Source organism: Oryctolagus cuniculus, unplaced genomic scaffold (assembly GCF_964237555.1).
Source record: "Oryctolagus cuniculus unplaced genomic scaffold, mOryCun1.1 SCAFFOLD_130, whole genome shotgun sequence".
Lineage (NCBI taxonomy): Eukaryota > Metazoa > Chordata > Mammalia > Lagomorpha > Leporidae > Oryctolagus > Oryctolagus cuniculus.
The window spans coordinates 21,992-38,704 of NW_027208278.1; the positions used below are offsets into that span (position 1 = coordinate 21,992).

Sequence of the window (16,713 nt, forward strand, 5' to 3'; positions counted from 1 at the left end):
CCCCACTTCCAGGGGTCCCAGCTCAGCCTGAACAACTGAAGGAACCTTCACCAAGCCAGCAGGGGATTTCCGTTCCACCTCTAGAGCGCCCCGTGAGTGCTTACCAATTACCACTCCAACAGGGAAACACAAACCAGCCTTCAGATATCTTCCCAGAGATGAGTGATGCTATCCCAATGAATATGACATTTTCACCTCATATTCCAGAAGAAATACTCAGAACTCAGCATTTAAGGATGTCTAAAACCAAACCAAAACATGTGGATATTGACCTTACCAGAACCCTAAAGCCCACTCCAGAAGTTTATCCTTACTGGAGTCAGCAGGAAGGACCTGCCCAGCCTACAGTTCCCACCAAGCAAGTTGAATTTTCTCCAACCCAGCTTGGGCCTCCTCTTGCCAAGCCTCCAGCACTGCCTGAAAAGATGGAACTTTCTCCAGCTGAGCCTCTAGAGCCCCTCAAGAATGCAGAACAAGCTCCAGTGCAAAATGTAGCCCCAGCCAAGCCACAAGACTTCCCTGACACTCAATCATCTGTAACCCAGCAGGAGCTTCAAACTCAGCAACCAAACCTGACCAAAGTCACAGGTCAACCTTTGGATGTGGAACTCACCATAACTACACAACCTGGAATGGAAGGCGGACTTTCTCCAATCATGCAGGAGGCCCCAGTTCAGCTTCCAGGGCCATCTAAGGAAGGTATAGCTCAACCCCCAGGATATCAGGGGGTGACAGTTCCAACACCAGCTCAGGATCAAGCTCCGTTTCCAAAATCACCCCGCATCACATTTCAACCTTTTGATCTGGCACTTACAATAACTCCACAGCCCATTACAGAGGCTGAACTTGCCACAAATGTGCAGGAGACTCCACCTAAAGAATCTGTAGCTCAGCCACCAGTGCATCATGAGGGTCAAAATCAACCTCCACTATCACCCAGTGTCACAAATCAACCTTTAGACCTGGCACTTACCATTACTACAGAACCTACTACAGAGGCTGAGCATCCTGCAGACCTGAGCAAGACTACAGCTCCATCTCCAAACCTGACTCCAGTCACAACTCAACATCTGGACCTGGGACTTACCATAACTCCAGAAACCAGCAGTATGGTGACTGAACCCTCTACAGACATGCAGGAGACCTCCAGTCAACCTCCCATGGAGGGTGTAACCCAATCTCCAATACATCAAGAGGTGACAGTTCCAACACTGGGTCATAATCAAGCTCAATATCCAACATTGCCTCACATCACAGTTCAGCCTTTGGACACAGTGCTTACCATAAATGCAAAGCGTACCAGGAAGGCTGAACATTCTACAGCCCTGAAGAAGACTAAAGTACCTCCCGTGCTCCATGAGGGGGTACTTTCACAACCAGACCAGGTTCAGGCTCAGCATCCAACCCTGACAGAAGTCACAGTTCAACCTTTTGATGTAGAACTTACCCTAACTCCAGAATCCATTGTGGAGGGTGAACCACTCCCAACCATGCAGGAGACTTCAGGGCAGCCTCCAGGGCCACATAATGAAGTGGTCTATCAGCCTCCAGTTTATTATGAGATGGTAGTTCCAAAACCAAGTCAAGATCAAACTCCGCATCCAATGACACCCAGTGGCACAGCTGAACCTTCGAAGTTAGAGTCAACCATAACTCAGGTACCCACTACACAGGATGAACATTCTACAGCCTCCAAGTCTATATCTCCTCCTCCTTATCCAATGTACCCTGAGGTGACATTTTCACCTCCAGTCCAGATTCAGACTCAGTATACAAACCTGCCTCAAGTCACAGTCAAGCCTCTGGACCTGGAAATTACCCAAACTCCACAACGTACTACAGAGGCTACACCTTCTACTACCATGCAAATGACCCTAACTCAGTCTACAGAGCCACTAAAGGAGCTCGTAACTCAGTCCCCAGGGGACAATGAGATGACAGTTCCAACAGCAGGTCAGCATCAAGCTCAGCACCCAACATCACCCAGTGTCATAGCTCAGCCTTCCAAGATGGAGCTAACCATAACTCTGGTACCCACTGCAAAAGCTGGCCATTCTCCATCCCTGAAGAAGACTACAGATCTACATCCAGGCCAGGTTCAGACTCAGCACTCAACCCTAACTGAAGTCACAGATCAACCCCTGAATGCGGCTGCCACCATAAATGTCTGTGAGCTCTGCACCTGCAAAGATGAGACACTTTCATGCACTGGCCTCAGCCCAGTGCAGAAGCTTCACAGAGTTCCTGTACCAGAGCCCAACAGCTACAATGGCACCTTCAGCATATTGTAAGAATCTCCCTTCCTCATGGTTCCCTACAGCCTGCCTGTCTCAGCAGCTTTTACCCAAGATCTTCTGAGCCCTCCTCAAGTCCCCACCTTATGTTGACTGTGTGTGTGTGTATGTGTGTGTTTTGGCAGACAGAGTAGGACAGTGAGAGACAGAGAGAAAGGTCTTCCTTTTTCCGTTGGTTCACCCCCAAGTGGCCACTTTGCTTGAGAGCTTTCCTGATCCTCCTTCTCTTATTCTCTTCTGTCTCTTCTACAGTCTCATGTGATTGCCCTTACTGCTTTTCCTGATTCATTATTTATTGACATTCACCATGTTATTACCTCATTGCTTTAATCCCACTCTTCAACACAGCCCTCATCCCGACTTATTAGAGATGATACAACAGATTTAAGGATAGATTCTGGAGCCAGGTTGCCTGGCTTTGAACACAGGTCTCCCAGTGATTAGCTTTGTGACTTTGGACAAGTTATTTAGCTTGGATTCAATATCCTCATCTGTAAAGCTGGCTTAAAGAATTGTGTGATGGATTGTAACAGAAAATAAAAATGCGTGACTCCACAGTCTTTCCCTGGATGACAGCGAGAATGATGGTGGTCTATAAGGCAGAAGCACAGCAGTCAGAAAGAAGAGCCCGTTAGTGGGAGATGTGTTCAGTGTTAGGCACTTTTTATTGATGAGCATAAAGTAACCCGAGAGGACATATCCACCAGGCAGGTGAGCATACAGGTATCTGTTTTATTGCTGCTCCTGCTTCCAGGAAAATGTGTACCTAAAACAAATAGGTTCATTGTTGCTGAGGAGTGAGGACAGAGTTAAAGCTAAGCACTCACAGCAATTCAAAGTTGAAGCTAAATATAAGTCATTTAACAGCTTCTTGTAAACAAGTATCGATTATGAGCACCTTTCCACTTTTTAAAAAGTGCACAGAATGTAGGATAAAATGTGAAAGTATGAACCCCCACACACCCTCATCATCCCCTGGTCCTCACTCTATTACCTGTAACCCAGGTGTGCGTCTTTCCTTCCAACCTCCTCTCTTTTTTTTTTTCCTATGGAGGTAATGCTTGGCTCCTGGCTCAGTGATCGGCACTTTTACCCTATGCTGTATTCCAAAAGGCTTTCCACATCAGCACTTTAGTCCCTCTGATTTTAAATTGTCTGTATCCATTCAGTACTTGGAAAGATTTCAGCAGAGGGCGCTTGGCCAAAGCACTAGTATACCTGCATAGGTTTTCATTATTCTTATGGTGACAATACATTTTGCCCATTTTTTCTTGAATAATTTATCCTTTTCTCACTGATTTATAGAAGTCAGTGTAGACACCTGAGTTATTTTGGTGAAAATACTTAATATTCAAAGTGATTGACTGTCTTTACTGTCAAAGAGACTGGACAGAGACGAAGTTAAGCTTCTGAGAGGATGCTTCATTGTTTATGTCAGTGGCCCCTCATTATTTATTGAGTGAGCAAACTGGGAAGCAGAGAGCTATGGAACATAAAAGCACTGGTATTTATTAGAAAGCTGATAATATTTCTGTATTTCAATACTCCCCCATGAGGGTGCCATGATTTTTTTCCTCATTCTGTTCATTCTTTTCCAACCCATTCAAGGATGTGAACTGTGTTCCTTTACAGAAATTTCCAAGGAAACTCGATTTCTTTCATTGATGAAAATGTATGGAAAGCATACCGCTGGGCTGAGACACTGTGAGTACACGCTCCCAAACATGAATACACAAAACTAACTGCATTGTAAGAGCTTTCTTGTTCTACTATTTTGAGGTCAGTATGTCAGAAAAAGTATTCCCTCTCCATGTCACAATCAACATCTGTTGATTATAATTCTATGGTTGTTTTAACAAGGCACAGAATTTGAAATAAGAAACTACTTCTATTTATTTGCATTTTATCAGTAATACCATTACATTCTTAGTAGATAAAAAGTGATAGGGATAGTGAAGACCTTCATTGTGTCCTAACTCCCTACCTATGAGGTAATAATTACTGCTCTGAGTTTGGCATATATCCTTCCAAAAAATTACCTACAAACATATTTACATAGAGCATAATAGTTGTGTTGTGTGGTTTCTTTCTTTTTTTAACCTAAATAGTAACATCCTGCAACTTGGTTCTTTCACTTCATGGTTTCTTCTGGATTTCTTTCCCTCCTAGTACTCAGTCAGTTACCCTATTCATTTAACTCCTGCATGATATTCTATAGTATGGATGGCCATTTCACAGTTTACTTAATAATCCCTCTATTGATGGATTTTCGATTATGTCCACTTCTCATGTATTGCTGCAAGGAAAATCCTTGTGCACACTTGTGAACATGGACAAGCATTTTGCAAAATAGAAGTCTAGAAAGAAAATGGGGCAGCTAGCATTGCGGCATAGTGGGAAAAGCCTCCACCAGCCATGCCAGCATCCCATATGGGCGCTGGTTTGAGTCCTGGCTGCTCCACTTCTGATCCAGATCTCTGATATGGCCTGGGAAAGCAGTGGAAGATGGCCCAAGTGCTTGGGACCCCGCACCCATGTGGGAGACCTTGAAGAAGCTCCTGGCTCCTGGCTCCTGGCTTCGGATCAGCACAGCTCTGGCCATTGTGGCCAACTGGGGAGTGAGCCAGTGGATTGAAGACCTCTCTCTCTCTCTCTGCCTCTCTCTCTCTCTCTCTCTCTGCCTCTCCTTCTCTCTGTGTGTAACTTGACTTTCAAATAAATAAATAAATCTCAAAAAAAAAAAGAGAATGAAAATGGATGAAGACTATGGAAATAGGAAATTTTAATTGCCCTCAGAAAAGCTGTGCACACTTACTTACACTCCAGCTAACAGAATATAAGAACATTCATTTCCCTTCATCCTTTTTAAAAAGATGTATTTGTTTACTTGAACTATGGGAGTGGGGGGAGGGGGAGATGGAGCGAGAGCAAATGAGAGAGTGAGAGAAAGAGAGAATCTTCCATCCACTGCTTTATTCCCCAAATGCCCAAAACAGCCATGGCTGGGCCAGGCCAAAGCTAAGATCTAATACTTGATTCTGGGTCTCCCACAGGGATGATGAGGAATCAAGCACTTGGGCCATCATCTGCTGCCTCCTAGGTGCACTAGCAGGCATCTGGCTCAGAAGCAGAGGGCCCAAGACTTTAACCAGGCTCTCCAATATGGAATTTACGCTTCTCAAGTGACGGCTTAGCCTGCTATGCCCCAACACTGACTCTTCCCTTCACCTTTTCACCTCGGGATGCTCTTTGTCTTTTTGCTAATGTGACTGGCAAATAAAAGGGTTCCCAGCTGAATCTGGATTTCTCTGATTACTCATAAATTTAAATGTCTTTATATACTTATTGAACATCTATGTTTTGTTGAGGTTTTGTCCACTGTCCATTTGTTGAATTATCTTTTCCTTACTGATTTTTGAAAGGAATCAGTTTAGACTCCCAATTTTGGGGGAGAATACTTAACATTCAAAGTAATTAACTAAAAATAAAAATCTATCATGTCACCTAGGCCAGTGAACTAGAAATTTTGAAGTGCTGAGTGTAACATAATAAAAAAAAGGAATTAATTGACATTTTTCACGACAGTTTGCGTGTTATATCACTGGGACAACTTGTACAGACATCATAAATTATTTCTGAATACAAACAAGACATATAACAGACAAAGGAGAAGGGTTATGATCACTTTAAGATAAATTTTCCCAGGGCCTGTGCAGTGCTGCAGTAGTGCAGTGGGCTAAGCTGCTACTTGCGGCGCTGGTATCCTGTACGGGCACCAGTTCTAGTCCCAGCTGCTCCACTTTAAATCCAACTCTCTGCTATGGCCTGAGAATGCAGTAGAGGATGGCCCAAGCACTTAGGTCTGTGCACCCATGTAGGAGACCCCAAAGAGGCTCATGGATCCTGGCTCCTGGCTTCCAATTGGCCCAGCTACAGCCATTGCAGCCATTTGGGGAGTGAACCAGTGGAGAGAAGACCTTTCTGTCTCTCCTTCTCTCCATCTGTAATTATAACTCTGAAACAAATAAATAAAATCTTTTTTAAAAAAGATAAAAGTTTCCCCTTAGCCTACTATCTCATTTCTGATGGGAAAATGCTAGAATCAGGCAGTTGTGACTTTTAATTTATGATGTTTCTTAAATACAATACACGCAGTTTGTATATATTTTGGTTATGCTTCATTTAAAGATGTCCCAAACTTGTAAGAAAAATCAAAGTCAGGGCTGGCACTGTGGCATAGTAGGTAAAGCCACCACCCACAGTGCCAGCATCCCATATGGGTGCCGGTTCGAGTCTCAGCTGCTCCACTTCCGATCCAGCTCTTTGCTATGGCCTGGGAAAGCAGTGGAAGATGGCCCAAGTCCTTGGGCCCCTGCACCCACATGGGAAGACCTGGAGGAAGCTCCTGGCTCCTCATTAGCACAGCTCCAGCCTTTGTGGCCAATTGGGGAGTGAACCAGCGGATGGAAGACCTTCCTCTCCCCTCTCCCCTCTCCCTTCTCCCCTCTCCTTCTCTCTGTGTGTAACTCTGACTTTCAAATAAATAAATAAATCTTTGGAAAAAGGAAAAATCAGAGTCATCTGACACAAAAGTAAATAACACTAGTTTCCTCTGAAGAGTGAAGACGGGAGTTGGAAAGGCTAAGGGATAAAGGGAAGGGGAAGAAAATTTAATTTTTCTTATTTGAGAGGCAAAGGCAGCATGCTATCATACACTGTTCACTCCCCAGATGCCTGTAGTGGTGAGACTGGGTCAGTCAAACTCAGGAACCTCAAACTCAGTCTTGTTCTCCTACATAGATGGCAGGGATTTAAATACTCAGCCATCATTACTGCCTCCCTGGTCAACCTTAACTTGTAGCCCCGGCATACCTCAAACATGGGGCTTCGGTAGTAGGGCTTGGGGAAAAAACAGAAGGAAATGGCAGTTCTGCCAATCTTGGTGCCTCCCAGTGTTAGGTTCTAACAGGGACATTGTGACCTACAGAGCAGACATTACATTTATGATTTGGTGGGAAGGACGGATAGGTGTATAGAGATGGACAAAAAAGGGAGAGTGGGAAAAATGGTTTAAATTAAAATACAACAGACATTGCCACCCTAGAAGTAAATTAGAATCTGGGTATTTAAACAGCACCATTACCAAAGTTTCCTCTACATACAGAGTTAGTCCTATGAAGCAAACAGCTGCAGTTGTCATTTTGATTCAGAAGTACCTCTTTCATTTTCCAGAATCCTCAGTGAAAATGACTTGACTGAATTACATAAGGACTCATTTGAAGGCCTGCTGTCCCTCCAACACTTGTAAGTCAGTTAATCATACTTATTTATGAGATTTTAGTTACATTATCTAGAAAACAAATATGGGTCCCAGCTGGATAATCTCCAAGGTTTCTTCTGGAAGTCTACACTGTAGGGTCTCATATCTCTAACATGGAATACCTACTATGTGCTTTGTGGTTTTTTTTTTTTTTGACAGGCAGAGTGGACAGTGAGAGAGAGAGACAGAGACAGAGAGCAAGGTCTTCCTTTGCCATTGGTTCACCCTCCAATGGCCGCCGCGGCCAGTGCGCTGCGGCCGGAGCACCGCGCTGATCCGATGGCAGGAGCCAGGTGCTTCTCCTGGTCTCCCATGGGGTGCAGGGCTCAAGTAGCTGGGCCATCCTCCACTGCACTCCCTGGCCACAGCAGAGATGGCCTGGAGGAGGGGCAACCAGGACAGAATCCGGCGCCCAGGCCAGGACTAGAACCCGGTGTGCCGGCGCCGCAAGGCGGAGGATTAGCCTAGTGAGCCGCGGATTATATTTGTATTTAATTTACAAGCAATGGATGAAATTGGATCCAAGGTCTGTCTTCATACAGGTCCTAAGTTAAGAATGAGTTTTATATTTATAAAGGACTGTAAAGAGAAACAAAGAAACAAGAAAATACAACAGAGACAATATGTGGCCGACCAAGTCTCAAACATTTATCATCTGGCCTTTACAAACAAGGTTTGAACAAGTTGGTTTAATACAACAAAGGGAAGAAAACATAAACCAACAACATTAATTTGAATGCCATCAACTGAAAGTTGTTAGATGATCTAATCTTGAATAAGTTAACCTTTAGCCATTAAGTGACTTGCTAAACAGGTAAATTATATAAACAATATTATCAAGAATACTAAGCTACCAAGAGAACAGATTTGGCATTAATGATTTCCGTTAAGGAACTATTATACCCATGTTGGAAATAGATAATTAAAACAATAGCTACATAGTATTGGGAAGTGTACATCATTAATCCTTATTAGGCTAATTACTGGGCCTCTTCAGCAAATAGATTCTTGTCTCAAAAGTACAAGGCTTAAGGAACATAGCATGTGATACTCACAACACTCCTTTGAATGATGATCAGAACTTCTAGGCCATACGGGGACAACCACATCTGCATGGTTCCTCTTGAGCACCTTTCCCATCTGGGCTCCGGAACCTTGCAAACATGGTTTGGAGAAAAACAAATGAGACTACTGCTGGTAGAATAGGCCCTTCATTGTTTCTGCTGGAAAATCCTTTGTAGCCTAATTAGTTTATGCTAGTGTATGTATTCACTTCATTTTCAAAATGCCAATCAATTGTCTAAAGCTGAAAGAGAAAGCCAAACACTTTGCCTAGTACTGGAGACACATAAATGAGTAAGACAGGATCCCACCTTCCCAAGAGCTCACAATCTTGCAGGGGAAACAAATACACAAGCTCAAACCAATACCCAATAAGCACTATGTAGCTGACAGAGTGCTGCAGAGGGACCAGGGAATAATAAAACCACACTGCTTTTTAAAAATTCACTTTTCCTTCTTCTACCTACTCAACCATTCCTTCATTTAATAAACACCTGAGTCTATTTCCATGAGTCAGTTTTAAACATAGTGGGCAATGTAGATGAGCAAGGCCAAATCCATGCTTTCAAGAAGTTTATGCTCTGGGGAAATGGAAGGCACAAGTAACGATATCAAAAGAAATGGATATAGAGTCCAGACGAGGGAGAAGACTTTGGGCTGGGTCAGGGACGATGGAACCAGGGAGCAATGCCAGTTGAACAGGACTTCCAAGGGGGCAGTGGGCATCATCAGACGTCTTGGAGAGAATATCGTGGGAGAAAGGGAAAACATGGAAGCTTCTGAGGCACAGAGATGCAGGGAAAGCTGGAGGGTGAAGCCAGGTCTTCCAGGCCTTTGAATGCTGAGCAAGAGTCACCACGGGGAACCATGCTGTCACAGCAGTGCTCTAAAACAGACTTGAGCTTGCACCACAGTTACCTGGGGCTCTGAACCCTACCCCCACAGTAACTGCCTGAGTCGGTCTAGAACAGGGCTGAGAATCTGCCTCTTCTGTAAGCACCTAGTGATGTTGGCCTCGGAGAGTCACTTAGGGCAAGTCCCACTGGTGACTGCGCGTGGGACAGGTGAGAGAAGGAGATTCTAGAGATGGAGCCACCAACAGATGAGTTGCAGGTGAAAAGTGAGGGTCAAATTGTAATCAGTGGAAGTAAGAGTCCTCTACCACCAAGAGTGTTTTCAAGTGGGAATCCAGTGTCGTGCTGTTTTCTGACGGTTCTATCATGGCTTTCATGGACTATCAAGCAACAAGCAACAAATAAATTTCCTTTAGTATGACAGAAAGTGTAATTCTGAATCAGTTCAAAATAATGAATTAATTAGAGAACCAATTTCATTTCAAATGATTCAAAAGGGCATCTTTTTTTCTGGTATTGAATGAAGTTAGAAAACTAGGACTAAACCAGGAAAGATGTGAAAATGTGAGTATTCTTTGGAATATTAGACATCAAAAATGGAGATGACAGCTTTGCTCCTTGTTTCAAATGGATGAAGACTATGAAAGTTCATCTAATCAATTCTGCACTCAGGAAAGTTTACCACCACAATCTATCAAGATCTATAGTTGTGTATGTCATTGATGAAGGTTCTAACAGTGAGACTATTAGGAGAGGTTGTAAGAAGGGGTAGTATCTCCAGAGGGTCAAATACAAGTCCAAAGCTTTACAGTTTAGGTAAAAACTGCATATCCAACATTATCAAATGCAAATTTTATTATCCCCACTGACTATATAGGTAATAGCTAACCAAGGCAATGTTTTCCTTTTCCTAGAGATTTATCCTGCAATAAAATAGAGTTTATCGAAAGACGTGCATTTGAGTCACTCCCTTTTTTGCAGTCTATGTAAGTTACAATTTCATCACATTTGGAATTTTAATAAATCTTCACTGTTCACCTTGAAATAGGGTTAAGATTCTACTTTACATTTGTAGTAGAAGGTTGCTAAAATTCTGTAACAGGTCCTTTTCCTCTCTAGCAAAAATACTATCAGGTACAAAAGTCAGAGTGAATCCCACAGAGCAGGGCTTCTCAGCCAACATGATTTTGCATTCAGGTAACAGCTTGCAGCCCTGCACGTGCTGCTGACACTGCGTGAGCTAAGCCCAGCCTGCTGTTAAGCCACTTACTATGTACAGGACAAACCTCCACAAGAAAAGCATTATCGAGTCCAAAATGTCAATAGCATTCAAGTTGTGCAACTCTGTTCCAGAGAAGTAAAGATCACACAGTACAAGTATGTCATGTAATATGAAAATAATATGATGAAATTTAATGTAAATGTGCAAGTATAATTCAGAAACCAAATCTTCCAGTACCAGTAAATTCTTTAGTGTGTAGATAAAATGTGGAAGTATTGTTTCATCTATAAAAATTAGAATCACTCCTGAAAGAAGAGTATTCTGAAAATATTTCTTTTTTTCTTCTTCATTCTCTTTCACTCGTGTCTTTTTTTGTAGAAATCTTGGTTGCAATTTACTGACAGAACTGAGCTTTGGGACATTTCAGGCGTGGCATGGAATGCAGTTTTTGCACAATGTGTAAGTGCAATAGATGATGAATACATATTTAAAAACCATTTGTGTATAAAAATGGTATATAGTTATGCTTATCTGGGTATTAAGCCCTGTATATAAACTCTGCAAAGAAGGTCTTCATTTCCATTTTTTTTTTCCAAAAATCTAACACAAAGTACTCTGGGAGAAAAAGGTTCTGGTGCTTTCTCAGGGTTACCTGCTTTTAAATCCTAATGCAAAAATAATTCCTGGGACCCAGCCAAAGGGCACATCTCTCCCCATCACCCACCCAGATCATAAGCTTTTTCCAAAATGTATTTAGCTCTCAATTTATAATTTATAAATTATCTGTGGATACTAATAACTTTTGAAATAGGAAGAAGTGGCATATATGTTAAACTGTAGTGTTAAAAAAATAAGAAAATACACTGCTCTAGCCTAATCCCACATATTTTGTCCTGACTAAGCTGCAACAGAAAGTGAGTTTTATTCACTTTCAACTCAACAATTCTGTGATGTTCAATGGCCCAAGGGAATTTTAGATTCAAGATACAGATTCTCCACTAAACCTGATGTTGAAAGACTATCCACCTGTTCTGTGGTTCAGAATCCCAGCCAAACACAATTCATTCTGGTTATGAGGGAAGGTTTTAGGATGTGTTGGGGATGGACCAACAGTGCCTGCAGATCTTGAGGAAGAACACTGAGAGTCTGTTTTTACTTCACCCACACACCGGGAGCTGGTTCCTGGAGCCCCAACACCAAGTGGTTTTGGTAGCATCAGTAAAAATGGCCTCAACATATATCATTCCATTAGAATCCCTCCTAAGGGGCCGAGTTCCAGTACAGTTTTCTGTAGACAACACAGGGAGAAAATCTGTGGAATCACAGTGGATGAAAAGTAATGAATTCATTTAAGAACATTCACTGAGTGCCAGGCCCACCGAGTGCCAGGTGCTGTATTAAGTGCTGGGGGTACAAACTGGAGCAGGACAGAAGCTTTGTCTCCAGAGACTTTCATGCCAGCAGGGGGAAGTTGGACATTGATGGGAAAATGAGTGACAGCCATGCTAGCATCTGTGCAGCAAGGCCAGAGAGATGAGCTGAAAAAGTAGGAGCAGAGCTAGGGATGGCGCACAGTGCATGAGGCACCAGTTCATTTATCTCAAGTTTCTGTGTCCATCTTAAGCCAAAGAAAAAAAGCATTTGCTTCATGGTGATGCAAAAACCAGAGCTAGCTGGTATTGGAAACTAATCCTCTTATCATGCGATCTGAACATATCTAACTCATGGTTGCTTCAAAAATTGGCACAATGGCTGTAATACACCAAGTGTGTGTTGGGAGCGGGTCTCCTTTATTTGGGGACATATTCTTTTATTAGACAAATCTGCTTCAAGGAAACTTTTGCTATCCCCGTTGCCCCAGGAAGACACCAGTGATCTTATGACCAAAGATGAGGGTTTTTAAAGTGAAAACAATGCTGTTCACTGCATTACAGAGTCCAGAAAAGAGTGCCAGCTGAGCTGGATTCATCATGAACTGGAGCCTAAGCTTCAAGGCTTTACGCTTGCACGTGCCCCTTCCAAGGTCCTGGGAGGGGCTGGAGCAATTTTTATATTCATAATTCTGCATGTTTCATTATAAGGGATTCCCCAAATTAGGTTAGGCTCATGCTCAGCAAAATCTGCATTCACCCTTACTTTGCATGTACTACATGCAGCCCAGTAAACATTCTTCTGAATGAAGTCTCTGTGTAAAACAGCAGTGTGGTAGGATCAATCTATTGTGAATATGAAATCTACCTCAAAGACATGCCAAGAGCTTACCAGTGACATAACATTCTTTGAATAGTAATACTCATCAAATCTTTCAGTGAAATCAGAAATGAAATATATTATGGAAAATCAGCAGTAATTGATAATTCTAAACATTAAGTATACTTTATTTCTTCTGCTTCATTCATTTATGTCGCTCCCCCTCTTCGTGGAGGAACGACACAGGACCCTGCGTTGTTCTTTCGTCTGCTCGGCCCTCCCCAGGTTTGCTGCTGGTTCTTCCCGGGTTGGCTACCGTCCCTTCCACCTCCGTGGAAGGGCATTTCCCCCTGCCGCTTTCCCCACTTCTGCGGGGGAGCGGCACACCGCCGGCCGGCTCTCTCGGGGGCTGCACAGGTGTTCCTTCAGATAGATGTTCCTGGTGCATGTTGTCTCTCTCCTCCTTTATAGTCCTCTTCCACCAATCCCAACTCTGCTACCCACACGCCGAGTACGCTGCTCTCCTCCAATCAGGAGCAGCTCCTGCAGCTTGTCAAGTTGGTGAAAGGCAGCTGGGTAGAAGCTGTTTGCTCCTCTCCCAGCGCCATATTGTGGGAGAGCAGATGCATAGAATAAGTCTTAATTCCAGTAACTTAGTCTAGTCCGAGTTGCTCCCAGTTGCTCCCCACACATGTACATTAAGTCTTAACTCATTGGCTTCTTTCTAAAAATTGTTTTAGTCACTTCATTGGTCCTCACAAAACAAGTTTCATAGTTTAGTAGTGGAAGGACTCTAGAGTGTAGAGAGGGGCTCCCTTATCCAGACAGAGCACATCCACATGCTCACTCGTCTGTTACTCACAAGCACTGTGGGTGACTAGGAGGAGAGTCCAGGCTTTCTCCCTCCTCAGATATTCGCCCCACTGTTGACACTGTAGGTGAGCTGGGTGTGGTCGTACACTGAAGGTCAGCCATGGGCATAGCCTCCTTCAGGCAAGCTGTGGATACACCTGCATTTGCACACTGCTGGCACAGTCCTCCCTCTGTGGTGTGTCCTGGAATCCAAACAGCATCTCCCCAAACTCAGAGAGAGGCATAAACCTTACAGATGAAGAGAACAACTCAGGTCTGCCCTTTGGGGGTGTTTTGTAAGGGTTCACAAGTTTTCACATTGTCACTTCCTGCAACTATTACACTTTTCTTCTCATAATCTTTTCATCTGCACCATATTCTCATCTGTGTAGCAAGAGGTCTTCTTTTCTCTTAAGGTAATTCTTCCTCTGCACCGTATGCTTCTCTTAAAGTATTCTCTTCATTGGCTTTAGGGTTTTTTTGTTCTTTTACTTTTTTCTTTAAGATTTATTCATTTATTTGAAAGTCAGAGACACGGCTGGTGCTGTGGCACAGCAGATTAAAGCCCTGGCCTGAAGCGCCAGCATCCCATATAGGTGCCGGTTTGAGACCTGGATGCTCCACTTCCAATCCAGCTCTCTGCTATGGCCTGGGAAAGCAGTGGAAGATGGCCCAAGATTCTGACAGCTCACTGGGATGCACTTTGGAGGAGCTCAGCTTCATTCTGCATGCTCATCTCCATTCATTTTCTTTTTTCTTTTTTTTTTTTTTTACAGGCAGAGTGGACAGTGAGAGAGAGAGAGACAGAGAGAAAGGTCTTCCTTTGCCGTTGGTTCACCCTCCAATGGCCGCCGCGGCCAGCGCGCTGTGGCCGGCGCACCGCGCTGATCCGGTGGCAGGAGCCAGGAGCCAGGTGCTTTTCCTGGTCTCTCATGGGGTGCAGGGCCCAAGCACCTGGGCCATCCTCCACTGCACTCCCTGGCCACAGCAGAGAGCTGGCCTGGAAGAGGGGCAACCGGGACAGAATCCGGCGCCCCGACCGGGACTAGAACCCGGTGTGCCGGCACCGCTAGGTGGAGGATTAGCCTAGTGAGCCATGGCGCCGGCCCTCATCTCCATTCATTTTCATTCTCTCTCTCTCTCTCTCTCTCTCCCCCCCTCCCTCCCTCCTTCCCTCCCTCTGTCCCTCTGTCCCTCTATCCCTCTCCCTCACTCTCTCTGATACTGGGCATACAGGCTATTTTTTTTTTGGAGAGTTTGAGGTTTTTTTTGTTGTTGTTGCTCATTTTACACATACTTCTCTTTTCTTATTATAATTCCTGATTTGGTTCAAATGTAGACAAAATAACTTAGACAAAGTTCAAACATTATCCAACATTCACATGGTTACATATGACTGTGAGTATGCAAGTAATACATCTCATAATTTTAAAAAATTTTGAGAAGCAACAAATTAAAAATAAAATTAATCCACAATCCAAAAACCTAAACCCAAATATTGCTAAGACATCAGTCTATTCCTAAAGCAGATGTTTCTTTTTTTTAACTTTTATTTAATAAATATACATTTCCAATGTACAACTTCTGGATTATAGTGGCTTTTTCCCCCCATAACCTCCCTCCCACCTGCAGTCATCCCATCTCCCATTCCCTTTCTCATCCCATTCTTCATCAAGATTCATTCTCAATTATCTTTATATACAGAAGATCAACTTAGTATATACTAAGTAAAGATTTCAGCAGTTCGCACCCACACAGAAACACAAAGTATAAAGTATTGTTTGAGTACTAGTTATACCATTAATTCACATAGTACCACACATTAAGGACAGAGATCCTACATGGGGAGTAAGTGCACAGTGACTCCTGTTGTTGATTTAACAATTGACACTCTTATTTATGACGTCAGTTATCACCCGAGGCTCTTGTCATAAGCTGCCAAGCCTATTTTTAAGGCTACCACTGAGCTTGCCAGGGAGGAACTGTCTAGGGCAAGTTAAATACACGAAACCCACACAAATCTCACTATTCTTAGAGAAAGTCAGCCAATTTTCTTGAGTAAATGCCCCACAGGTTGCTGCAAGCCTTTGGTTAAATTTCCAGAATTATCAAAAACTTGATTCTGACCACTTTTACCATTTTGTTGTTCCCTTTATGAAGGGATAAATTTTCAGATGTTCTCACTCCACTGTTTACATAGGTTTCCACTGATGTCACCTACAACATGCTTTTAAATCTCTAGTCTCAATGACTCTGAGCTAAATATCTAATTGTGGGATAAGATTAGGGAAAAGGAATAAAAAGAGAAACTAATTTTCATGAGCGCTATCCTGAGAAGGTTGATGAAATTTTCAAAGTACTTCTATATTTAGTCATCTCAAGCTTCAGATTAAAGTGACAAATATTTGGACCCTTTTCTGCACACATATTAGACACAGTCTGGGGCAGGACTGAGCTCCAGCTCCAGCTTTGCTTCTTACAAGTGCAGTGACCTACAACAAGTTACACAGCCTCTGTGACTCAGCACAATATATATCACAATAGGCTACTGGGGTACAATACCTATCACAGAGGTTATTGGGAACATCCAGTGTTGAATGCTGAACACAGATGCTTGGCAGCCCAATCAATATCATCTGTAAGAATTATTATTTTCACAGTCTGTAACAGTACAGTACGTTTTTGAGTAGAGTTAAACTAAAGGCAGTTTTTTTTTTTTTACCTGTTTTTGTTTTTGTTTGCTTGCTTTAAAAACTTTAAAAATCTATTACAGCATTTAGGAATGAAATTTCCCACAACACGAATTTATTCATTGTATTGGTATGGAAACAAAATGTGATTTCTTTACTCAACAAATATTTATTAACCATGCAGTAAATTTCAGGCACTATGCCACACACAGGCATAACAAAGACAATA

General features: G+C 43.0%; 1 protein-coding gene across 1 annotated transcript in view; it reads left to right on the forward strand.

Moving 5' to 3' along the window:
* Positions 1–22: 22 nt before the first annotated feature.
* LOC127485931 (mucin-17-like) overlaps positions 23–16,713 on the forward strand; it is a 132,147-nt gene continuing 115,456 nt past the window's right edge. The window contains 5 exon segments of the mRNA XM_070067732.1: positions 23–2,287; positions 3,927–3,998; positions 7,527–7,598; positions 10,445–10,516; positions 11,131–11,211. Of these exon segments, the coding sequence (XP_069923833.1) occupies positions 159–2,287; positions 3,927–3,998; positions 7,527–7,598; positions 10,445–10,516; positions 11,131–11,211 (2,426 nt within the window). The 5' untranslated portion in view covers positions 23–158.